Here is a 27547-nt window from a genome sequence, read left to right as displayed (position 1 = left end):
CGTGTGTATACGTGTCTAATGTGTGTATGCATGTTCGATGCATGTCTGGCGTGTGGTTGTGTCTGGTGTATATATACGTGTTCAAAGTGTGTATGCATGTCCAATGCGTGTCTAGCGTGTGTATGCGTGTCAAATGTGTGTATGCATGTCCAATGCGTGTCTAGCGTGTGTATGCGTGTCAAATGTGTGTATGCATGTCCAATGCGTGTCTGGCGTGTGTATACGTGTCAAATGTGTGTATGCATGTCCAATGCATGTCTAGCGTGTGTATGCGTGTCAAATGTGTGTATGCATGTCCAATGCGTGTCTGGCGTGTGTATACGTGTCAAATGTGTGCATGCATGTCCAATGCATGTCTAGCGTGTGTATACGTGTCAAATGTGTGTATGCATGTCCAATGCATGTCTGGCATGTGGTTGTGTGTCTGGCGTATGTATGGATGTCCGATGCATGTCTGATATATGTGGTTGCATGTCCGGTGGATGTATGGCATGTGTATATGTGTTTGGTGTGTGTACAAACATCTTCCCCATGGAATTCGGATTATGTACAGAACTGACGGGCGATTTTTTAACATCAACAGATTTAGGGCCAAAGGTCGAACGAACACCATATCCATTATGGAGCTACAGTATGCAGACGATAACGCCCTTGTAGCCCTCTCAGAAGAGGACCTACAGTGTACACTGGTTGCCTTCACGAGGGCGTACAAACAGCTAGGACTAACAATTAATATAAAAAAAACCCAAATCCTCCATCAATCACCACCAAACAGTACTCCAGTCTCACCCCCAAACATCTCCATTGACAACGCTAGACTGGAAAATATGGACCACTTCCCATACCTAGGCAGCATCCTATCATCAAAAGCCAACATAGATGATGAAATACAACACCGTCTCAGCTGTGCCAGTGGGGCTTTCTCAAGGCTAAGGAAGAGAGTATTTGAGAACCGTGACCTTCTGGCAAAGACCAAAATCATGGTATATAAAGCTGTCTTGCTGCCCACTCTTCTCTATGGATCGGAGACCTGGACCACATACAGGAGGCACGTAAAAACCCTGGAGACGTACCACCAAAGATGCCTCCGAAAAATCCTCAGAATTAGTTGGAAGGACCGACGCACCAACACCAGCGTCCTGAGTGAGGCTGACATTCCCACTATCACCGCTACTGTTGCTCAACGCCAGCTCAGATGGACTGGTCATGTTGTCCGAATGCCAGATCTCCGCCTCCCAAAACAGATTTTCTACTCTCAGCTTGTTGAGGGAAAGCGTGCCCAGGGTGGCCAAAAGATGAGGTATAAGGACAACATCAAAGCAAATCTAAAGCGGTTTCACATGGACCTTGAGACATGGGAGGACGTGGCTGGGAGCAGGTTGGCATGGAGGAGCGCTGTCCACAAAGGTGCTGCGCTTTATAGTAGTGACCTAAATCAAGCTGCTGAGGATAAACGCAAGCACAGAAAGGACAGATTATTAACCAGACACTCCCAACCCCACCCCACCACCACTACCTTTATCTGCCCAAATTGCACAAGACAAATTGGGTCTAGGATTGGTCTCTATGCTCACCTGAGGACCCACAGAAGCTACAACGGAGGACAGTCTTACTCTGACACGAGTGACCGCCGATGATGATGGTGTGTGTACAAGTGTCCAATGCATGTCTAGTGTGTATGGCGCAACGGATAAAACTGCTGAATAATAATCAGTTCTTTCAAATTGATTGCTACGGTCACTAGAAAAAAAGGTGGATCATTCTTTCTTTCGATGATTATCCTTTACCATCTGTATGAGAATCATGTACGTCCAAATATGGAATACTATCATATCTGGGCAGGTGCTGCTTGGGGCACGCTTTCCTGTCTTGATAGAATACAAAATCGACTTTGAAATGTAGTGAGGATGTCTTTTTCTTGTCCTTACAGCGTTTTTCTCACAGAAGATGCATTGCTAGTCTTTCTCTACTCCATCGTTATTTTCATGGTAACTCAACTATACACCAATGTCCTCCCTCCCCACCTTTAAAATATTTACAACAAAAACTCTTCTAGCTGCAACCACTATTAATTAACTTGTTTCTTTCTCTGTATGCTTAAAACTAAACAGAACTTCCATGAACAAAGTTTCTTTCCAAAAATTACCCGTTCGTAGAACACAATACCATGAGACTGCTTTCCAGCTGACTAGTTTGCCGGCTCTGTAGTGTTGTCTCACTGCTCACCTGACAAGTAGTTTCACCTTTATCCTCAAGTGGCTTTAAGGCCTTAATAAGCCGTGACTTGTAAGCAAAAATGGACGGAACTTTTTTTTTACTGTTATTACTACACTTTTAGCTCGTTAAAAATGTGCAAAAGTTATATCCCGTTGACTTGGAATGAATGCTTTATTCCTCATTTATGGTTAAATTTGTGCTCATATTTTGCATTAAATGTTAATCTCTATTAACTGGGCATCAAATGGATACCATATTGCTTAGTTCACTGCGCCTTCTTTCTTTAAACTGCTAGACTTTGGAATTCGCTCTCGGGTCCCTGTTTCCCTGACTGTACTGGCAAGTGTAATGTAAACAGACATCTTGCTACTCAACTCCCTACATAGTATCCCCGATAATGTGAACGGATGGGGTCCCAAGATCCAGCCTCGTTCTGAGTTCGGGGGAAAAATTGGGTCATGTCATACTCTGTGACCGGTGTCGAGGCAAAAAAATTAACTCTTTCAACATTATATGAAAAGTAACTGTTTCATTTTTTGAAAATTTAAAAAAATTATTTGAACTGTTTGATTGTAAAATAAAGTCTAATTGTTTGAACCGTTGAATTTTTACAAAATTATAGTTCTTTGAACTGTTTAATTTTAAAAAAAGAATTTAATTATTTGAACTATTTAATTTTTTTTTTTTTAATTCTAATTATTTTTTTTTATTTTTTTTTTTTTACACCACTTATCAAGGCCAAGAGGCCACGGGTTAAAGAGTGTACAGTAGAAATTGGACAATATAGTAATCGTTAGTAAATGGAAATTCGGTAAATTTGTTAACAAGTGGAACGGCTAATCAAGAACTTGTTTATGTTAGACTTGAAGACAACCATATTGTAGTCAGCTGGAAAGCAGGAAAACGGAAGACAATTCCATAGGCGTGCAGAAAGAAAAGAAAGAAGCTTTGTTCATGGAATCTACGTTTAGGTTTAAATAAAGAGTGGGGGAAATTATTGATAGTATTTTCTGCTAGACGAGTGTTTCTTGTGAAAGTTTGGCGGGGCGAGGTTGTCCATAGACTGAAGCTCAGTCGAACACTTTCCATGAAAATAACGATACAGCAAACTCGCAACATCTATTCTATGAGACAGAGACTGCAGAGAAAAGAAAAGGATATCTCCTACGAGACTACGAAGTCTATTTTGAACTCTTTCTAGCAGCTCCTGCCCAGATGTGGCAACAGTATTCCATCCCTGGACGTACCCGGCTCTTATATAGATAGAGAATTGCATCAGCAGTGAGATATCTACTGGATCGATAGAAGGATCCGACCATTTTTCCAGCGGCCTTGGCAACAGATTTGATGTACGAGTTCCATATAAGATCAGGAGTAAAGGTCAAGCCCAGAAGCTTGTCAAAACTTGAGCCCTCCTCAAGACACGAGCAATTCATTTCAATTGATGCCAGATGTGGATCAGAACGTTGATGATGTAAAGAAAGAAGCTTTGTTTTAGATGCATTAAAAGTAACTAGCCACTCCTTTCCCCATTGTACCATGTGCTATTTGAACTGTTTGATTAAAAAAAAAAATCTGCTTTGAATTGTTAAGTTTTAAAAATTTCTAATTCTTTGAACTGTTTGATTAAAAAATTCTAAATTCTTTGAACTGTGGAATTTTAAAAAGTTCTAAATTTTAATTCTTTTCACTGTTTAAGTTTTTTTTTTTTTAAATTGTAATTCTTAAATGTTGTCTATAGTAATAAATGCTCGAAAATTCTTTGAACTGCTTCTCTCTTTAATTCTTTGAACTGCTTCTTGTTTTTCTAAACTTATCTTGCCTTTGGTAACATTTATTTGTTATATATTACACCTTTTCTGTTTTTCTGTCATTCAAAGTTAACAACTCGGCACTTTATTCAAAGGGGCTAGGTTCTCCCTCGACGCCGGTGGCAGAGTACCATGTTTCGGATCCCATCTTTATACCATAACCATATATATAATTTTATTTGTGGATTGTTATACTCGTCTTCATAGTTGTTCTTGTTCCTATTTACTTTGCCTCCCCACAAGGGTAGACTTAGACACCAAGGTCGTTTTTTAATGTGGAAAAAGGAACAAAAAAAAAAATTATCTCTGTCGTGAAGGATTTCTCCTTCACTGAGAAAAAAAAATTGAAGTGTGGCATCAGAACAGATACTACACTTTAATCTTGTTTCACCATGTTTTGACTAACTCATCTTCTGGCCTTCTTCAGGTGGTTAACCGTGACGGGATAGGAATACTGAGTCTTGTAACTGTATCCCCAGTAATTACTGCCTTCCATAGTTGTCGTTGTTGTCGTCGTCGTCTCGCCACGTTTTTTTTTTTTGTTTTTTTTTTTTGGCCAACTAATCCTCTCTCCTGCTTTGGGTAGGATTGAAACCGCTATTTTCAGGCAATGCTCACCTGGAATTGTAGAGACTCGTCCAACACCTTTATCCACTGCACTACGTAACCCACCTTTTCCCCGAATTCAAGAACGAGGCTGAATTTTGGGACACCATCTATTCACAGTATCCCTGCAAATTATGTCCCAGATAGTAGTCCCCCTTCAGGAAAGTGGCACTATGCCTTGGTTGGAGTAAAAATGCAATAAAATAAGGAAAAAAAAAAAGGTCTATACAAAATTTTAGCTAGATCGTACCAGTTGTTTCTGAGAAAATTTCTAGAGTAAATGTGGTATTGTGGTGACTAACCACTATTAATCCCTAACTGTGCATTGGGCAGATAATTATTGATAATTAGTTTGCTGCATCTTATCATTACAAAGGTTCATACAAAATTTTAGCCAGATCTGCTCAGTAGTTTCTGAAGAAAAGTGTAACGGACAGATAGACCAAGAGAATTATAATATATATATCTTATATTCTACAAATTATTTTTTTCATGTAACAGTTATATCTCATACGCATGATAAAACGTCCCCTACAAGTATTTTTTTTTTTTTCAATTTTTTATTCATCCACAAATATTTTTTTCATGTAACATTTATATAGCATATACATAATAAAACGTCCCCTACAATTCTTTTTTTTTTTTTTTTTTTTTCAATGTTTTATTTATTTATCTTTTTGTGTTTTTGCAGATAACTGGTCCGACTTTAATCTTAACATGGATCCCCAACACAACGTTAAAGCGAAACCCGCGTAGTATAGAAAACAGTCCGAACCGTTCCGTAATCGGCAGCCCAAAGTCTAGTCCCCGACGAACCCCAAAACAGGATTACGCCCGCTCGGACAACCTGGCCACGCCGTCCCCCAGCATGTCTCCACGTGACTCTTTAGTATCGATGGGAAGTGAGCAGAATTTGTGGGTTGAGCAACGGCGCCGGTCTCGGCAGCGAGACGATAGCAGCCTATGTTCCGAGATCTCTGTCGGGTCTCGAGACGAAACCAGCGACTACGACTCCTATCGTGAGAAATTTGGACCTAGCAACAAGTCGCAGACAGATTCTGGTGTTGGCACTGACTGGGATCATACGAGCGGACAGTCGGCGCCGAACAACGAGAAGGCCGTTTCGACTACTCGCACCAGAGTCCCTAAGGTAGGGGTTAACGTCAATGATTTGCGAAAAGAAAATAAAAGAACTATGGAATCCTCAGATTCGTATTCGAAGACGTCGAAATATGACAGTTCGTCTACGGAGAGTGAAGGTATGAACCCTGAAGAGCAGCTGGCTGCTATGTTGAAAAAAAACAAGTTATACAGGAAGTCGCGGGAACGTCTTGGATCCGACCGTTCCGTGAGTATTGAAATGGAGGGGGAGAATCTCGTTGTCGTACAAGAAGAGAATATGCTGAATCTTAATATACGCCCAAAAGACAAAAAATACGACATGGCAAGCTCGCCATCTACGGACTTCGATCAAACAAGTCTGAGTTCCGATTCGACCGACCCGAGCCCAACCGGGGAACATTACCGGCTCATGGTCGGGGAGCTCCGACGCAAATGCGCCGAACTAAATGACCGACTTAATGAATCCATGACCAACGGCAATGAAAATTTACTGGTCACTGAAAATCCGACGTCGGAAACAACTAGCCTCGAATCATTTAGTCTAGAGCACCATGCTCACGTCGACACAGAGCCTCCACCTCCGCCCCTGGAGGACTTTGGCGATGGCAGTAACGTACAGAGTATGACAATACAAACGCCAGATGTTGAGGTGTCCCGGTATCGGCTGTCATCCTCTTCAACCTCCACATCTGGTCCTGACTCACGTCCCCCCACCCCATACCTCTCACCAGATCACTCAGCAGCATCATCACCCAGGCATCAGCGGGACTCATTGTCGGGAAGCAGTTCCTGTTCGTTAGCTCATAACCTCTGCTTCCCAGAGAACTCAATGTCGTATACGCGGAAAAGAAAAGAGAAGCGTAGTCCCAAGGAACAAGTTTGCGGTGTCTTTTCTGTAGACCTTGGTATGTATTTTGATAAATTTTTGTCTTAATATTTTTCCATAATATATAAGCATATACCTAACAAACCGTCTCCTAGAATTATTTTTCCAGTCTCTCTATTCATTTAAAATAACTTTTTCCTTATCAAGAGTCAGATGTTTTTTTTATATTTAGTTTTTCTAATATGCTTTTTAGTTGTTGTTTAATTTGGTAGGCATGTATATATATATAGATATATGCATATATCTATATATATATATATGTATATATATATATAGATAGATATATGCATATATCTATATATATAGATATATGCATATATCTATATATATATATATATGTATATATATATATATATATATAGATATATGCATATATCTATATATATATATATGTATATATATGCATATATCTATATATATATATATGTATATATATGCATATATCTATATATATATATGTATATATATGCATATATCTATATGTATATATATGTATATATATGCATATATCTATATGTATATATATGTATATATATGCATATATCTATATGTATATATATGTATATATATGCATATATCTATATGTATATATATGTATATATATGCATATATCTATATGTATATATATGCATATATCTATATGTATATATATATATATATATAGATATATGTATATATATATATATATATATAGATATATGTATATATATATATATATATATAGATATATATATATATATATATATATATATAGATATATGCATATATCTATGTATATCTATATATATAGATATATGCATATATCTATATATATCTATATATATAGATATATGCATATATCTATATATATCTATATATATAGATATATGCATATATCTATATATATATATCTATATATATAGATATATGCATATATCTATATATATATATATATAGATATATGCATATATAGAGATATATATAGATATATATAGAGATATATATATATATATAGAGAGAGATATATGCATATTATTTTTATTTTTATTACGGACTATTATCCTCATCTTTATTAGTTGTTGTTTCACGACGTTTCGGCCAACTATTCCTCTGGCCTTCGTCAGGTGGTTTAACCGCAATGGGATAGGAACTCCGAATCTCCTAACTGCATTCTCAGCAATTACTGCCATCCTTAGTTGTTGTCATCTCACCACATTTTGACCAAGTAAGCCTCTGGGTGACTTTGGTAGGATTCAAACCGCTATCTTCAGACGATTCTCATCTGGAACCGTAGAGATTCAACATCTCTACCCATTGTGCCACGAGCCCCAGGTTTCAATCCTATCCAAAGCCGGCCAGAGGTTTACTTGGCCAAAATCTTGGTGAGACGACAACAACTATGGATGGCAGTAATTGCTGAGAATGCAGTTTGAAGATTCGGAGTTCCTATCACATTGCGGTTAAACCACCTGACGAAGGCCAGAGGAATAGTTGGCCGAAACGTTGTGGAACAACAATTAATAAAGATGAGGATAATAGTCCGCAATAAAAAAAAAAAATAACAAATAGAAATACCAAATGTAAAAAACAATAAGATAAGGGATAAGTTCAACAGATAAGGAAACTGTAACGAATAATTCTAGCAGACGTTTTCTTGTTTGTTATATTAGTTTTTACATTGTGTCTTCAGTGATCGGGAGATCCTATTTATTAAAAAAGAGGATAGAAACATGAGTTGGAACAATTACATCGAGAGCATTGCCAGGGCCGCTGCGAGGAAGGTGGGCTTTCTCTAACCGTGCTAGAAAACTTCTAAACCCGAAAGTATCCTGTACCTCTATAAGGCCACTATTCGCCCATGTATGGAGTATTGCTGTCATATTTGGGCTGGTGCATCGGCTACTAGTCTCTCGCTCCTTGACAGGGTTCAAAAGAGAGTCGCAAATCTGGTAGGCCCTAAACTGGCATCTAAGCTTCAGCCTCTGTCCCATCGTCGAAACGTTGCATCCCTCTGCCTGTTCTACAAGTATTATAATGGCGAATGCTCTGAAGAACTGCAAGCACTTGTGCCCCCACGACGTGAACACCCTCGACAGACCCGACAAGCTGCAAAATCCCACCCCCACACTGTAGAGATCCCTAGATGTAAAAGATCTTTCTACTCCAGTAGTTTCTTCCCCAGAACTGCTAGACTTTGGAATTCCATTCCAGGTCACTGCTTCCCCAACTGTACTGACATGCATAAGTTCAAGTGCAACGTGAACCAACATCTCGCTGCCCTAATCCCTACATAGTACCCCAGTAGATGTTTCCCCTGATAGCGCCCCCTACACCAAAGTGGCAATGTGCCTTGTTTGGGGTGAAAATGTAATAAAAAAAAAATAAAAAAAAGGGTGATAACATACTACAAACATTAAATTAGCGTATCTATGTACTAATTTAATGTTTTTAGTACGTTATTAACTTCTATTCTCCTTTTTAATAAATAGGATCTCCCGACCGAATAATAATGGCCGAAACGTCGTGAAACAATGTCAAAGAAAGATGAGGATAATAGTCCGCAATAAATAAAATGATAAATAATGCTCATCTCAATGATGAATTCCAATTAAACAATATATTTTTTGTTGTTGTTTAATTTGGTATGTATTTTTTTAATTACCGTACATTTCGGCATATAAGACGACCCTTAAACTTAAAAAATCATCTTTAAAAACCAATATTTCGTAAACTCTAGCCTATGCTAACCAAACATGGTTTTGTGATCTGAGAATCTATTTTTTTTTTTTTTACATGGGGGTCACCACTTATCAAGGTCCGAAGGCCACTCAGGGATAAGGGTTATTGCGTGTACAGTAATCAATGAGATAGTATTGTAGTAATCATTAGTATTGGGGGTTTTGATAGAGTGTCTTACTTAAGGGGGTGGTTTGTCAGGAGTTTGTTTATGTTGGACTTGAAGACATCCCAGTTGTAGTCAGGTGGGAAACAGGCAAGCGGCAGAGAGTTCCACTGGCGTGCAGTTCTAAGAAAGAAGCTTTGCTCATGGAATCTACGTTTGGATTTAGGCACAGATAAAGAGTGGGGAAAATTATTGACAGTAGTTTCAGCACACATCTTATGCTAGGTACGGGCAAAAATGGACATATAAAGATAGGGGTGGGGCTAGTTTTGAAAGCCGATTTATCATTTTTTTGTAGGTTTCCGACTACTTTTTGATTGTCTTTGAAAGATAAAGGACTAAAGTTAATTTCCTAAAAAGGAAAAAAATATTTGTACATGTGAAAAAAAAAAAGAGAAAGTTATAAAAAATGTTTTCATGGCGAGCTAACCAATTCAGCTAAATTTTTTAAGTTAAATAAATTCATTGTAAAAATCCTTTTAGAGATAAATATTAGTTTTCTGGGTCTATTTCAAAGATAATTAGTAAAGTTCTAAGACATTGAATTGAATAAAAAAAAAAATACCTTGTTTGTGAAGAGCAAAATCACTACAAACGGAAGTTTTGTAAACACAAAATATATGGAAGCCCAAAATTTCAGCGAGTTGAAAGACTGTGAAAATTACGTCATGTAATTAAAAGGGAGGAAGGGGGTGTGCTAGTTTTTTTTTTTGTTTTCCAGATGTGCATCCGTACATTCCTATCTTGAACGTTTATATCATTTTTACCATTTTTAATTTAATTATTTTTCTATGTTCCTGTTTATATAGATTATATAAAAATTATGTTACGCCGAAAGTTTCACATTCATGCAAGCAAGGAAATTATTAAAATCTTACATATAAAAATTATGCGAAACCTGTAATTTAAAAAAAAAAAAAAAAAAAAGTAGAAATATATTTTGCTATTATAATTTTTTGGTGTGAAAATATTAAATAAACAATGCTTAATTCAATGATAATACTGGTAGTTTGAGAAATTAATTTTTCTTCGAGTTACATCGAATTCATTAATACAGACTTTAGGGGCATTTTTCGTAATGTTCCTGTAAAAATTAAGTATTTTTTTTTTTTATCGTCATAATTTACGATGCTTTATTTTCATAAAAAAAGCAAAAATAAATTCTTGCATTTTTTTTTTTTACTCCAGAAAACCATAACTTTAGTAAAGGTATTTTTTGTTTAAACAAAATAATACATTTCCACGAAGATTTAAATAAAAATAATGGGTTCATTATATTCTGTGATCATTATTTGATCAATATTGAAATTTTCATAAAAATTGGTTAATTTCCTGATTTTTGGTGAATTTTTAAGTAAAGGGAGGGGTGAAAATGCTTATAAATTTGGAGCATTAGCATTCATTTTGCACGTACCTACCATATTTATTTTGCATGTACCTACCATATTCATTTTGCATGTACCTACCATATTCATTTTGCACGTACCTACCATATTCATTTTGCATGTACCTACCATATTTATTTTGCATGTACCTACCATATTCATTTTGCACGTACCTACCATATTTATTTTGCATGTACCTACCATATTCATTTTGCATGTACCTACCATATTTATTTTGCACGTACCTACCATATTCATTTTGCACGTACCTACCATATTCATTTTGCATGTACCTACCATATTTATTTTGCATGTACCTACCATATTCATTTTGCACGTACCTACCATATTTATTTTGCATGTACCTACCATATTCATTTTGCATGTACCTACCATATTCATTTTGCATGTACCTACCATATTTATTTTGCACGTACCTACCATATTCATTTTGCACGTACCTACCATATTCATTTTGCACGTACCTACCATATTCATTTTGCACGTACCTACCATATTCATTTTGCACGTACCTACCATATTCATTTTGCACGTACCTACCATATTCATTTTGCACGTACCTACCATATTCATTTTGCACGTACCTACCATATTCATTTTGCACGTACCTACCATATTCATTTTGCACGTACCTACCATATTCATTTTGCACGTACCTACCATATTCATTTTGCACGTACCTACCATATTCATTTTGCACGTACCTACCATATTCATTTTGCACGTACCTACCATATTCATTTTGCACGTACCTACCATATTCATTTTGCACGTACCTACCATATTCATTTTGCACGTACCTACCATATTCATTTTGCACGTACCTACCATATTCATTTTGCACGTACCTACCATATTCATTTTGCACGTACCTACCATATTCATTTTGCACGTACCTACCATATTCATTTTGCACGTACCTACCATATTCATTTTGCACGTACCTACCATATTCATTTTGCACGTACCTACCATATTCATTTTGCACGTACCTACCATATTCATTTTGCACGTACCTACCATATTCATTTTGCACGTACCTACCATATTCATTTTGCGCGTACCTACCATATTCATTTTGCACGTACCTACCATATTCATTTTGCACGTACCTACCATATTCATTTTGCACGTACCTACCATATTCATTTTGCACGTACCTACCATATTCATTTTGCACGTACCTACCATATTCATTTTGCACGTACCTACCATATTCATTTTGCACGTACCTACCATATTCATTTTGCACGTACCTACCATATTCATTTTGCACGTACCTACCATATTCATTTTGCACGTACCTACCATATTCATTTTGCACGTACCTACCATATTCATTTTGCACGTACCTACCATATTCATTTTGCACGTACCTACCATATTCATTTTGCACGTACCTACCATATTCATTTTGCACGTACCTACCATATTCATTTTGCACGTACCTACCATATTCATTTTGCACGTACCTACCATATTCATTTTGCACGTACCTACCATATTCATTTTGCACGTACCTACCATATTCATTTTGCACGTACCTACCATATTCATTTTGCACGTACCTACCATATTCATTTTGCACGTACCTACCATATTCATTTTGCACGTACCTACCATATTCATTTTGCACGTACCTACCATATTCATTTTGCACGTACCTACCATATTCATTTTGCACGTACCTACCATATTCATTTTGCACGTACCTACCATATTCATTTTGCACGTACCTACCATATTCATTTTGCACGTACCTACCATATTCATTTTGCATGTACCTACCTTATGCATATGATCATAAACGATAGTTTCCACAGACCCATGGCAAATGGTCATGCATCAATCTTCCAAAATGGCTGCCTCAAGTTGACTGACAGATGTTTCATCAATGGCAAAAGGAGGAGAACCATGCTTGGGAGCTGTTTCCACAGATTTCCATCCATGTTTGGATTCACAATTCCAGCATTTTGTTAGCAATACACACAAATGATAAAGCACTTTGGATAATCACAAATTTTCAGAAAATAGGCACCAATTTGTAAAAGGCCCCCTCCCCTCGGATTTGTAAATGCTCGTACCGCATTTATATTAAGAATTTTGTCATGAAATTTGGAAACTAACCAGAAGCAATGCCACTTTTAATAGTTTGGGGTGTCTGAAATACTTGTGACCATTCGTTTTTTTTATTGTGTTAAAAAAAAACTTCAACATGACGAGTATTGAAAATTTAAAAAATAAATTTTCTTTGGACACCCACTAGTAAATAAAACAATCTTTTTACTGTTTTTATCCATTAAAAGTATAATTGTATGTTTTCTCTTGTGGTAGCTGGGAATTTAAAATATCATACCCGGAAAAAAATCATTTCTATTTGAGTTTTGGTCGAAGACTGTCTTGTAGTAATAGCGGAGCAGCGATAGCATGGCTATAAACAAAAAAGCATTTTTTTTTTTTTAATTCCAGAACGAATTTTTTTTTTTAAATTGAAAATATGAATATTAAAAAAATGTTCTTACATTTTTAATTAAAGCTATTTTGTTATCAGAATATAATTGGTTTAAGTAGAACTATTCAGTTATCAGAATATATAATTAAAGCAAGTCCGGCATTATCAATTTTGTTCAACTTGCAATTTCTCACATATTTCTCAAATATTTATATGGTTGAAAAGACAAGAAAATAAGCTTTCTAAATGTATAACTTGTGTGCACTTTTATCCATTGCATTAGTATTTAACGACAAATTAAACAGTGTTTTGCTTTGAACAACTGAAAATGTGAAATGATTTTTTTGGTTCACGTGTACGAACGGTACCCCTCCCCTCTCTATATTTTTTTTATTTTTGTCTTTTTACAATTTTTTCAGTGTATTATCGAATGGACACTAATTTACTAAATTACCAAAAAAAAACAAAAAACAAATGCGAAGTATTTGTAGAAAGTGCTCAGTTTCTAATGAAGTTAAGAAATAAAAACGTCTTAAACTGGAAAGTTTAAAAACGAAATAACTCTGTAGAAAAAAGACACGAAATGTAATCGAAAATAAAAATCAAATTCATTCAAAATTTGTGAACGATTTGTCAGCTTTAGCAAAAAGTTTTTTTTTTTTATATTTAAATATTAGATTAATTATTATTATTAAATAAATACTTGATACTTTTCCTAATGTCACGTTTTCTGTTAGAGTGACGTCACTTGTTTTAAATAAAATTTATTTTTGTCTGTTTGTCGTAATTCTTGTAAAGTTTCACACCCGTCATTTACGTAAATTTACAAATTTAAAAGTAATTTGATGTTCAAAATCTAAGCCATAACATTTTTAAAAGCTAATAATTATTAACCACTAGCCGTAAATCTGAGTATCAAACACCTTCTTTAAAAAAAAAAAGAAACCTTAATCCTACTTCTAACCCTAGGTACAATTGGCAAGCCTCCTCCTAAAACCTTCTTTAGCCCTAACAATAACGCTAAGTTCGAGTGGCAAGCTCCCCACTAAACAAAATTCTTCGGTAAGCTACATATAGTAAGTAAGTATCTAAAAAAAAAAAAACAGACCCTTTTTTAAAGAAAAGTGCATGATTTATCTCCCATAAAAAATAAATTGGTCAACTGTCCTAAAATCCTAGAATGGTCTCGAAATGGTGAATTATGTTACATTAAATTTATATGAAATCAACCTCCATTCTGAATTCTAAAATTGTTTTTGTTTTTGTCAAGTCTTCAGGATGTTCACACATAATTTCTCCTAGCCCTACCATTAACCCAAAGTCAGAGTGGCAACCTCTCAATCCTAACATAGTTACACGAAGACCTTCTTAAAACCATGCATAATTGACTTTAGGAAAAAAAAAAAAAAAAACACCTAGGATTTATCTCCTATAGCAAAAACAAAAAACTGGTTAACTGCCCTAAAATGCTAGAATGGCTAAAAATTGGGAATCATTTTACATTAGATTCTAAAATAATTTTTTTTTATCTTTCAGTTTAGTTTTTCATGGTGTTCACACGTAATTGCCTATAAAGGTAGAATCACATATTTTTGAGACGTGGTCAGATGGGGATGGGTTAACGGAGGTTGTTAATTTACAATAATACCAAATAAATCTTGCAATAATTTTTTAAAACATTTCGATTTCAGTTATTTGGACATATAATGCATTACAATTCAGCTTTGAGTTCTTTTCTTTTGATGGATATCTGGCATTTTTAAGGAATTGCAGCATATTTATGTGCATTTACTGCAGGTTATTTGAAAACTGAATTTTTGAGATTTTCAGTAGCATATTCTGATTCCTTGTACAAAAATACACTTATATGGCAAATTTAATTGCTTAATCTTGTGTTTTAACAAAGAAATAACATTTTTACCGAAAAAGCTGTGTAAAAAAAAAAAAAAAAAAAAAAAAATGTAATGAAATGCATATGATCTTAAAGAGGGAAAAATATCCAAACGTGCAAGGCACAAAAATAGTCATAACTTCCTTAGTTTTAATCAGATTTTAAAAATTAAAAAAAAAAATCTTTCTTAGTTTATCAAGCTCTTTCTATTTATGCCAATATTGATATATTTTAAGCCATTTAAATTTTTTTATGTCGATTACTAATTTTACAAGGTCATATGCTGGGGCATTGTTACGGTACAGTTTTTTTTCAGTTTCATTAAATGTGTGTGGTGTGCGTCCTTTCAATTACAAAAAAATACCGGATCACTGCGCGACACTAAACATATACCATTTCACACCTGACTCAGTGCAAACACCTATAAATCAGAAACCGCAATAAGCTCAGAAGTGTAATTTGCCATATAATCCATAGAGATATAAATCATTGCACATGGAAAATTTCAGCTAGATCAGACAACTGGAAGTGGATCAGGTGGTGAGTCTAAATGCTTTCACTACATTGACTGGGCTTTGATCTCTGGATTATAGTGATCTTTCATCACTACTCATTGCGAGCCTGTCTCTGTTTTATCGTTATTTTCATGGCAAGTGTTCGACTGAGCTCCAATCTATGGTCCCCCCCCTCGCCAAACATTCACGAGAAACACTCGTTTGGCTGAAAATGCTATCAATAATTTCCCCCGCTCTTTATCAGTGCCTAAACCTAAACGTAGATTCCATGAATAAAACTTCTTTCTTAGAACTACACACCTATGGAACTCTCTTCCGTTTACCTGCTTTCCAGCTGACTACAATATGGCCATCTTCAAGTCCAATGTAAACAAGTTCTTGATGAGCCGTTCCCCTTAAGTAATCCAATTTACCAAATTTACACTTCTAACGATTACTATGATATTGTCCTTTTGACCATTGTACACTCTTTAACCCCCCTGTCCTCGAGTGGCCTATGGGCCTTGATAAGTGGCGATTCCCTCGTTTAAAAAATAAAAAAAACTCCATACTGATTTCAGAAGACTGAGTATGACTTTGCAAGCAGAGGGCTGCACCTTCACCTTCTTTTGGCTTTCACTACATTGACTGGGTTTTGATCTCTGGATTATAATGATAGATCCAGGTTTGATCTGGTGTAATCAGTTTTTTGAAAAACTTTGACTCCTCTTCTTCGCACGTCTCCCGGTTCATCTTCAAGCACGCAACACATTCTCACTTCTGGAAAAAGTGTCAGCAGCCTGGGAATCCATCTGGCAGATAATGCAAATCGTCATGATTGATAGTTTCCACAGACCCTGTGCTAATCTCGAGTTATTTGGCAAATAATCACACATTGATCTTCGAAAATGGCAACCTCAAATTGGCTGACAGATGTCTCATTGATTAACTGGGGTTGGCTTGCCTTTTTTCTGTTGTTCTTGGCCTTCGGGCCAGGATCAAAGTGTAGTATCTGTTCCGGCAGATACTGCAAGCAAAGACCAGATGTGGGGGCAACCCCACATAGCTGACCTTTAACCAGCTCCCATTTCCCACCTCTCGGGATCTGGTCCCCTTTTTCCCTTCCCCCTCCCTTCACTCCTCACATTAAAAATTGGCCTTGTGCCTAATTTGCTCGGTGGGGGAGCAAATAAATACCATCTGTTCCGGCAGATGCTGCACTTAAGATAATTTGTACCAGTCAATGGAGGGGAAACCCTCTATACTGGGACAATTATTATTTTTGGTAACCAGAGTGCCCCCTTTTTGCCTACTTTTAGGGGAGCTGGTTTTTACCTCACATTAAAAACGGCCTTGTGCCTAATTTGCTCAGTGGGGGAGCAAATAAATACCATCTGTTCCGGCAGATACTGCAAGCTATGACTAGCTATGACTAGCAAAGACCAGATGTGGGGGCAGCCCCACATGCCTGACCTTTAACCAGCTCCCATTTCCCACCTCTCGGGAGCTGGTCCCCTTTTTCCCTTCCCCCTCCCTTCACTCCTCACATTAAAAATTGGCCTTGTGCCTAATTTGCTCGGTGGGGGAGCAAATAAATACCATCTGTTCCGGCAGATACTGCAAGCTATGACTAGCTATGACTAGCAAAGACCAGATGTGGGGGCAACCCCACATGCCTGACCATTAACCAGCTCCCATTTCCCACCTCTCGGGAGCTGGTCCCCTTTTTCCCTTCCCCCTCCCTTCACTCCTCACATTAAAAATTGGCCTTGTGCCTAATTTGCTCGGTGGGGGAGCAAATAAATACCATCTGTTCCGGCAGATACTGCAAGCTATGACTAGCTATGACTAGCAAAGACCAGATGTGGGGGCAGCCCCACATGCCTGACCTTTAACCAGCTCCCATTTCCCACCTCTCGGGAGCTGGTCCCCTTTTTCCCTTCACCCTCTCTTCACTCCTCACATTAAAAATTGGCCTTGTGCCTAATTTGCTCGGTGGGGGAGCAAATAAATACCATCTGTTCCGGCAGATACTGCAAGCTATGACTAGCTATGACTAGCAAAGACCAGATGTGGGGGCAACCCCACATGCCTGACCATTAACCAGCTCCCATTTCCCACCTCTCGGGAGCTGGTCCCCTTTTTCCCTTCCCCCTCCCTTCACTCCTCACATTAAAAATTGGCCTTGTGCCTAATTTGCTCGGTGGGGGAGCAAATAAATACCATCTGTTCCGGCAGATACTGCAAGCAAAGACCATATGTGGGGGCGACCCCACATATAAGACCTTGGTCAATGTAGGGGCAACCCTTCATACCAATTGTCACTATCCAGCTCCCCTACTCCCCGGGGAGTTGGTCCCCATTTCCCCTTCACTCCTCACATTAAAAATCGGCCTTGTGCCTAATTTGCTCGGTGGGGGAGCAAATAAATAGCTGCTGCACTTAAGATAGTCGGTACCAGTCAATGGAGGGAAAACCTCTATACTGGGACAATTATTATTTTTGGTAACCAGTGCCCCCCTTTTTGCCTACTTTTAGGGGAGCTGGTTTTTACCCCACATTAAAAACGGCCTTGGGGATGCAAATAAATACGTTAACTGGGGTCGGAGGGGAGGGGGGGGGTCAGTCTAAGAGCTGTCTCCACAAATTCTCAGCCATGTTTGAATTCACAATGCCACTGTTTTACGAGGTCATACGATGGACATCGTTACTATATGTTTCTTTCATTTTATCAAGTCTCCTGTGGTGTGTGTCCTTTCAAATACAAAAAAAAAAAAACAGATCACTGCGCGACACTCAACATGCTCCATTTGACACCTGACTCCGTTCAAACACCTGTAAATCAGAAACCACAGATATTTCGGAGGTGTAATTTGCCACATAACCCATAGAGTTATAAATCATTGCACATGCAAAATTTCATCTAGATCAGACAACTAGAAGTGGATCATCAGGGCCATTACTTAATGAATGCTTTGTTGTATCATTTCAGTCGATGTAACCTCCGACCTTCTTCAGGTGTATCTTGTCGAGAACACGGGGGGGTAGGGGGGGATACAATTGCAAATTACTTAGGACTTCTATCCAGTCATGGCTGACGGAACAAGAGCACGCTACCCCCCCCATGAAGTAAATGTAGGGTTCTGCTCAAAATTCTGTCCAAATTCCTGAGTTCGACAGAAACATTCCCGAATTCGATTAGATACCTGCGTATCAAATAAAAGATACTATTCAAAATTCCGTGCAGAGTTTCCAGAGTTTGACAAGATAAACCTGAAGAAGGTCGGAGGTTACATCAACCGAAACGTTATGAAAATCACATTCAAGATGAGAACAGTAGTCTGAAGAATCCAAACAATACAAATAACCAATCCGCATCTAAAAAAATTCAGAAACGTTTTAGATGAGTTCCTCAAGAAAAAATATACAATTTTTTTGTTTTCTTTGATTAAAAAAAGTGATGTTAAACTAAGTAGGCAACAAGAAAACATTTAAAACAAGTGAAGCATGTGTTCAAGTCTAATGTTAACAAATTCCTAATGAACCGCCCTCTTAAGTAAACACTTCATTAAATCTCCACACTAACGTACTGTACTTACAATAACCCTTATCCCTGAGTGGCTTCCGGGCCTTGATAAGTGGTGACCACCGTGTAAAAAAAAAAAAAAAAAAAAAAAAAAAGCATGCTGGTCCCCGAGTGCACAGTGAACGAGGCATAAAAAAAATGACTAAGTTCAGCATTTGCCCCCACCCCCCCATTTAGCCCTCCAAAATCCCCAGCGGTCATCAAATCCTAGTGAAAATGAACAAACGGTGCAGTTTTAGGCTTTAACATATGTAAATTTGAGTTCTGCACCATGCAAAACAAAGGAATTACTAAGTCCATCATCCCCCCCCCTCCGCCTCATTTAGCCCCAAAGTCCCCAAGGCCTTAACACACCATGCAAAACTGCTAAATAGACATACACAGAAAATTTTGGACAAATATGGTAAAGTAATTGTCTGTATTTTTTGAGATGAGGTGTTTTCATTGATTGAGATTGTCGGACTGACTTCCTCATCTTGGTTGTTTTTGTCACAACGTTTCGGCCGTTTTGCCCTCCGGCCTTCATCAGTTCCCCAGTTCGATACAAAAAAACACTTGATGAAGGCCGGAGGGCAAAACGGCCGAAACGTTGTGACAAAAACAACCAAGATGAGGAAGTCAGTCCGACAATCTCAATCAAATATGGTAAAATTGCCCCAAAAAGTGAGTATTTTTTTTAGCCCTAAAAGAACCCCTGGGACATACCCAAGAGTTATCGCGAAGTATAGACAAACAAAATTATATAGAAATCAGTTAGTTACAAATTTTCAGAAAGTTTTATAAAAATTCAAGGCATCAATTTTTTTTAATAAGTACAAAAGTGTCAATTTTAGCCATTTTAACCCGAAAGGCACCCCTAAGGGAGCAACCAGAGTTTTCCTGGAAAATCCTTTCTGTTATTGTTTTTAATCATATCATGTTTAATGTTTGTGCAAAATTTCAAAAAAATTCCAAGGCTTAGTTATTGAGAAAAATGCGGACAGACGATCAGACAAGTGTGAATTTACAAGTCCACCCTCCTTTTGTCAGGAGGGGGGGGGGAACTAAAAAACCTAAAAATAAACTAATAAGAATTCTTGCTTATTATAGAAAACATTGAAACTGAATATTAAAAAGTACACTTTAAAAAAGGGGGGGAAAATATCATTTTTATTTCTTTTTCTTTTTATATATCTTTTGTTTATTTCCTTTTTTTTCTTTCTTTTTTCTTTTCACTTATTTAAGTGCCGTTAATTTATTTTCATTTTGATCATCATGTGACCGTCCTCCTGATTAATATCTGCTGTGAATTTTTTTTTTTTTTTAATTTTCATTATGAAGTTTACTTTTGTTTAAACAGCATCACTTGAAGAGGTCTCTAGTTAGTTGTGACTAGCTGACCGAAACATGCTCATGACTGTGTAGCAACATATAAATGCTTTATATATGTGTGTGTATATATATATATATATATATATATATATAATGTTAGGGTTTGTGTTCCTTGATAGAGGCGCTGGTTGAGTTTGAATAAAATAAATACGTATTATATACGTTTGAAGCCAAAACAACGCATTATTACAAAATAAACAGATATTTATTTTGTTTGAAATTTATATTAAAATTCATAAATATATTTCGAAGATACACTTCATCATCAGTATGTTTTTTTTTGTTTTTGTTTTTTTGCCATGTTGTTGGAGCATAGAATCGTAAAAACAACAAACAGACTTCTATTTCTAATACTTCAATGTTTCGGTCGCTGCAACCTGCGACCTTCTTCGGGTGTTGAAAACATGCTTCTTTTTCTCTACTACAAAGCCAAATTTCTGCCCAAAAACTGATTAAAAAGCTGGCTGTATGTCTGAATGCACTTTATGTAAAATTTCAAATGTTTAGGGCCCTGTCGGTGGGGCATTAGAATACACCGACTGCCTCCCTGCAGAGGGTAAAAGTCCCTCAATGGGGGTCCTGGATATGACCTTAAACTATATCCAGTGGTGAGGCCCCAGCTTGTGGGCTTTGGGGAGTGTGGAGCCACCCTTTAATTACCATTGCTCCCAGATCCACTCTGACCCGGAGTGGTAGTACCTGTTAGGGTCCCAACTATGGGTTAAATAGAAACCGACTTGAAAACAACAAATATATTCTATTAAAAATCTTTTCTTCAAAATCTTTGGATTCGGCATTAAATAACCCGAAAAGGGTTGATATGCCGTAAAACAAAAACAACCAACCAACAAACCAACCAAAACCTCTATTCGTTAGTAAGCAACATGTATGTAAAATTATTTCTTTACAACATATTTGGATTACTTATTCATCAGATTTTGACCGAGGAAAAAAATTCATGCAGCAAAAAAAAAAAAAAAAAAAAAAAAAAAAAGTTTTAATCTTCTCGCCGCCATGTTGACGTTGAGAAAATAACAAAACAGTACAAATAATAAAAACATTGTCTTTGGAAAATAGCGAATTGTTTATCTCTACTCTCATATAAAAGTTACTCTCTGTGTGTGTGTGTGTGTGTGTGTGTGTGTGTGTGTGTGTGTGTGTGTGTGTGTGTGTGTGTGTGAGTTCTTTCCTCATAGGTTCCGAAACGGCTGAGCCTATATTTTGAAAATTTCACACAAAGCTAATTGATATGTCTGGCAGTGTTCTTAGATATGTTTCGCACAGAAATTTATCGGATGAGTATCGAAAAAATCCGATCTTAAAAATACTCTTTCTCTCTTATAGATAAAAAGAATTTTTACAGGGGAATATTTTACACTACACCGGCTAAGGAAGATAATAAAATTTCAGTAAATTATTTCTTCTCAAAAAAATTAAAAAAAAATAAAAAATACCCTTTATGTAAAATTTCAAATGTTTAGACCCAAAATTGGCTGAATAGTTTGCTAGAGACCACAAAGGTCAAATCTTTTGAACTTTGACAACTTGACAGCCAAATTTTCGGCCAAAAATCGATTAAAAAGCTTGCCCTATGTCTGAATACACTTTATGTAAAATTTCAAATGTTTAGACCAAACATTGGCTGAATAATTTGGTAGAGACTGCATAGGTCAATTTTTTTTTTAACTTTGACCCCAATTTTGACACCTTAACATTTATTGTTTTTGACTCAAATCAAATTAAAAAGTTTGATCAATGTCTAAGTAACCTACATCTAAAATTTCAAATGTTTAGACCCAAAATTGGCAGAGGAGTTTGGTAGAGTTTTCAAAAGTCAAATCGTTGACAGCCAAATTTCTGGCACAAAAAATGATTAAGAAGATTTTCCCAGATATCAATACCCCTTATGTCAAATCTCGAGTCTGTAGACTGAAAATTAGCAGAGTAGTTTGGTAGGGGAATGTACACCTACAGACACAGACAATTTCACTTTTATAGATATACTAGCAATCGGTGCCCGGCGTTGCCCAGGTGTTTTGAAGTGTTTGCTTAGGGAAAAAAAAAGGTCAATTTTTTAAAACTTTTACCCCTATTATGACCTCGTAACATTTATTGTTTAGGGATCAAGTAAAGTTAATAAGTTAGATCCATGTCCAAGGAATCTATATATATAAAATATCACGTGTTCAGACCTTAAATTGTAGGAGAAGTTTGGTAGAGTTCTCAAAGGTCTAATTGTTGAATATTGACCACTTAATCGTCAAATTTCTGTCGAAAACCTATCACATCGATGTTCCCAAATCTCAGTACCCTGTATATCAAATTTCGAATCTGTAGGCTTAAAATTGACAGAGTTTTAACGTAGGGAAATGCACACAGACGCACCGACACACACAGACACTATCACTTATACATATATATAAACATAAACATCATATATATAAAGATAATAGTACGCCATATATATAACAAAAGACCATTATTTACTGAAGTGAAAGGAAAACCCGGGGGAACTTTACCCAAAAATAAATCTATATTTTTTTGTGTGTATTGATAGTCTGGTACTTATACAGTTTAGTGACGACATTAAAAAATGGAAATATTGAAAAAAAAATTTTATTGTACGTAACTGTTATAGACTGAAGTTCTCCGAAAAAAATTTCACTTCATTTGATCAAGTAGTTTTTTTTTTTTTTTACAGCGAAAAACAATGATTTATCACGGCTACGTCAACGTGGCCATTTTGGAAATGTTATTGCAGGCCCAGGAATTCCCCAAGGGCAGGTAACTGCCGTACATAGCAGAATACCTGCATTTTAGGCCAATCTAGCCCTTTTTCCCCCCCACCAGAATGAGATTTTTTTTTTTTTTTTTTGCGAAGACAGATGCCATTTTTGGGGTGTTTTTTTTTTTTTTTAATTTGTAACAGAAGTAAATAAACGAAGTTTCGAAGTTATCCATGCGTGTCCAACTGAGCATGTTTCGAAAATAATCTCGTATAAAAATTCCTCAATTCTTTGCATTCTTCAATTTCTTTGCATATTCAATAGTATTCTTATTTATAAAAAAAAAATACGCAAAAAAATTGCAGATTAAAAAAAAAAAAAAAACGTAAAAAAATTTCAGATGTGTTGTGCGCATCTCAATATGGCGAGAAAAAAAAAGGCTAGATTGCGAAATTTGGCCTAAAATGGAGGTATTCTGCTAGGTACATTTCCAAAATGGCCACGTTGACGTCGTCGTGATAAATAATTGTTTTTCGCTGTAAGAATTTTTTTTCGGAGAACTTCAGTCTATAACAGTTACGGACAATAAAAATTTTTTTCAATATTTCCATTTTTTAATGTCGTCACTAAACTGTATAAGTATCGATAGTCTTATCAACACCCCTTTTTTCTATTTATTTATAAAGAAAATACAACTTTATACAAATTCCCTATTAGTTTTTTTTTTCGGTTCTCTTATACGATGATCATCTTTATTTAACTATTACGTGTAATTATATTCATACAGATATTCTATATGATTTATATTTGCGTAATATTTGCGTAGAAATGAAGAAAATCAAATTTACTGTGTATTTATCGTGTTGCCATAACAACGTGACGTAGCCAAGGACGGTAGTGGACGTGAGTGTGTGTGCGTGTGTGCGCGTGTTTTCGTGCTGTATTGTTTGTAGTAGTAGTAGTACTAATAATCTGTCCAGCGTTTGCTTTCTTGTGTTAATGGCGGACGTTGAGTCAGAGGTTGGATTGTGATGTCTGTAACTTTCGTATTTTTCTAATTTGTAAATGGCAAGTTAGAAAAAAATTAAACCCTTCCAAGATGGACAATAAATAAGACCAAAATATTTTATGGTAAAGTTAAGAGCGTAAGAACTATACTTTTTTAGGAGATGTGATTATTGGATTAACCAATCAGAAATCGTCTGTGGCACACACATCTCTGTTTTTATAGATATATAGATAATATTTGTTTTTATGAAATTTAATCGTATTTCTTTTTTATTTTTTCCGCTTTAGCTCAAATGCGTTCTTTACGGCTATTCTACGGAGATAAGGAGTGCACACGAGGTCAAGTCGTCATTGCTAGCCGTGAAAGCCAATACAAAATATTACACTTTCATCACAGCGGCTTGGACAGATTGGCCGACATTTTTGAAGAGTGGAATTTGTTTGCAAACGCAAGAGAAAAGGTAATTTTATTTTTATTTTTTTATTTTTGTTGCTCGCTTGTGAGTCAGGGTAAAAAAATATTCATGCCAATTTGGAGTCGGAGCATTTAAAATTGTGAAATTGGAATCGAGTACTTAGACGACCAAATCTACTGCCTGGTTTGCCAGAAGAAAAAGTGGATGACTGCCAAATGCGGAAAAAAAATTAAATAAAAACTTTCTTTCACCTGTCTTCAGACGGGTATTCTACTAGTGTGTGTGTGTGTGTGTGTGTGTGTGTGTGTGTATATATATATATATATATATATATATATATATATATATATATATAAATGGGTAAGATGGGTATTCTACTAGTGCGTGTGTGTATGTGTGTGTATATATATATATATATATATATATATATATATATATATTTGTGTCAGGTCATGTCATGTGCTACTGGTACCATGTAACCCAGTACTACCTGCCTCATGGTCGGGTCATATATATATATATGGGTTGGATCAAAGAAGTATGTATATATATATATATATCTATATATATATATATATAAAATAATTGTTTCTTATCGTTGAGCACTTTACAGTTGAAATAAAGTCGGTCACTTCAGCTCACATGTGCAGATTGTGATATTATAAAAATTAGATCACTTTGACAGACGTTAAAGACATTTAAAAATAAATGTTTAAATTTCAACGATAATTCTTGCGGTTGACAGTGGCTGTATGGATTTCGTCCTTGCTAATGGAGTCACAGATGGCTTCGTTGCTGGGTTCAAATCTCCTGATCGCTGATAATCATGATGCACTGATGATCCCCGAAAGGATGAAACACTAGTGTCTGTAGGTATTCAATAATTATTATAGGAAATGTATATATTTAGGCAGCATGTTTTCATTTAGACCGACATTAAAAGAACAGAGTATCACGCATAAGTCGAATCTGTGTAAGGGAGATAACTGTCAAAAAAGCAGTTACTTCCCTTTACATGATTACATTAAAAGATGAGTAAACATCTTGATAACATTAAGTGATTGCCTGCTCTAATTGGGGGCTCATCACAGTGCACCGGGAGGAAGATTCGTATGCCTCCCCGCAGTGACTTAGTCCACAATACATTGCAGTCAACGTTGCACTGTAGAGAAACTATTTTTGATTTTATAAAAAAAAAAAATTTTTTTATATACAATGGCTTGAATTAAAGTTTAAAATACAAAGGTGGAGTATCATGTTTCAATTGTGCTCTAAACAGAAACATTCATTTTGATTGCGCCCCTGTCATATCAAAGAACCTGTTGATTTTATATGTCAGACTTTTTGGCTTGTGCAGTAATAAAACTTCTCAAATGCATTTGTGATGTTAGGCTGTATAAGGTGTTTACTTTTGTCAAATTCGCCTGTTCCTTCTTTCGTCGGATTTTTCTGATTATCAATACTTATCAAAGACATTCTGATACAAAGCCTATCTAAGAACACTGCCAGACACGTATAGTACCTTTGTGTAAAATTTAATAAAAATTGACCCAGTTGTTTTTGTGTCCATAGAGAACTCTTTCTCTCTATCACACACTCACACACAACGATAAAGAAAACAACAGTTTTATTTTAAAACTTTTATTGAAAAAAATCAATTCAGGTAAGTTAATTATATAGTAGAGCTGACATCTATTCAATGTAGCAGCCTTCAGCCTCAATTGCTGCCTCAACATGGGTCTGAAACTGGGAGTATGCCTTTTTCACAGGCGCCAGAAGGAACTCAGTGAATATTCGACGGATGGTGGCAATCAGGCTGGCTTTGGTGTTGTGGGAGGTCATGTTGGTGATGTTCTTGACTTATGAATAAACAAAGTAGTCTAGCGGGTTCAAGTCGAGGAGGAGGGCCAGTGATAGAAAAAACAAAGTCATAGCACTCTTTCGGCTTGTGGGCCGGCGCCGAGTACTGCTATCACACCCAGGGTCTGCCAGCGGCCACCTGATTGCATTCGCCAGGAGAAGAGGTGGCTCGTCACTTTTAATTCATCCAAAACCAAGCTTCTATCTTTACATCATCAACGCTCTGATCCCCATTTGGCATCAATTGAAATGGATGGCTCTCGTCTTGGGGAGGCCCCATGTTTTGACAAGCTTCTGGATTTGACCTTTACTCCTGATCTGAAATGGATCACGTACATCAAATCTGTTGCCAGGGACACTGGGAAAATGGTGGGATTCTTCTACCGCTCCAGAAGATATCTCCCTAATGATGCAATTCTCTATCTATATAAAAGCCAAGTACGTCCAAGGATGGAATACTGCTGCCACATCTGGGCAGGAGCTGCTAAAAACAGCCTATCATGCCTTGGCAGAGTACAAAATAGACTTTGTGGCTTGGGGGGGGGGGATGCCCTTTTTTCTTCCCTGCAACCTCTCTCCCACAGAAGAGACGTTGCGAGCCTGGCTCTGTTTTATCATTATTTCCATGGCAAGTGCTCGTCTGAGCTCCATTCTCTGGTCCCCCTTCCCCAATCTTTCACGAAAAACACCGGACTGGCTGAAACCACTGTCAATAATTTTCCCCACTCTTTATCCGTGCCTAAATCAAAACGTAGATTCCATGAACAAAGCTTCTTTCTTAGAAGTGCACGGCTGTGGAACTCTCTGCCGCTTG

General features: G+C 36.7%; 1 protein-coding gene across 2 annotated transcripts in view; it reads left to right on the top strand.

The window, feature by feature from the left end:
* Positions 1–27547, top strand: part of LOC145268845 (uncharacterized) — a 202809-nt gene that overhangs the window by 121105 nt on the left and 54157 nt on the right. For both annotated transcript variants that reach the window (XM_080124516.1, XM_080124517.1), the window contains exons 3-4: positions 5326–6661; positions 24746–24918. In XM_080124516.1, the coding sequence (XP_079980642.1) occupies positions 5326–6661; positions 24746–24918 (1509 nt within the window). The remainder of the gene's footprint in view (positions 1–5325; positions 6662–24745; positions 24919–27547) is intronic.

The sequence above is a fragment of the Euprymna scolopes genome, chromosome 44 (assembly GCF_053919585.1).
Source record: "Euprymna scolopes isolate OS-2025 chromosome 44, ASM5391958v1, whole genome shotgun sequence".
NCBI classification, from domain to species: domain Eukaryota; kingdom Metazoa; phylum Mollusca; class Cephalopoda; order Sepiida; family Sepiolidae; genus Euprymna; species Euprymna scolopes.
The sequence above is the reverse complement of the archived record's forward strand: the minus strand, read 5'-3'. Positions and strand labels throughout refer to the sequence as shown.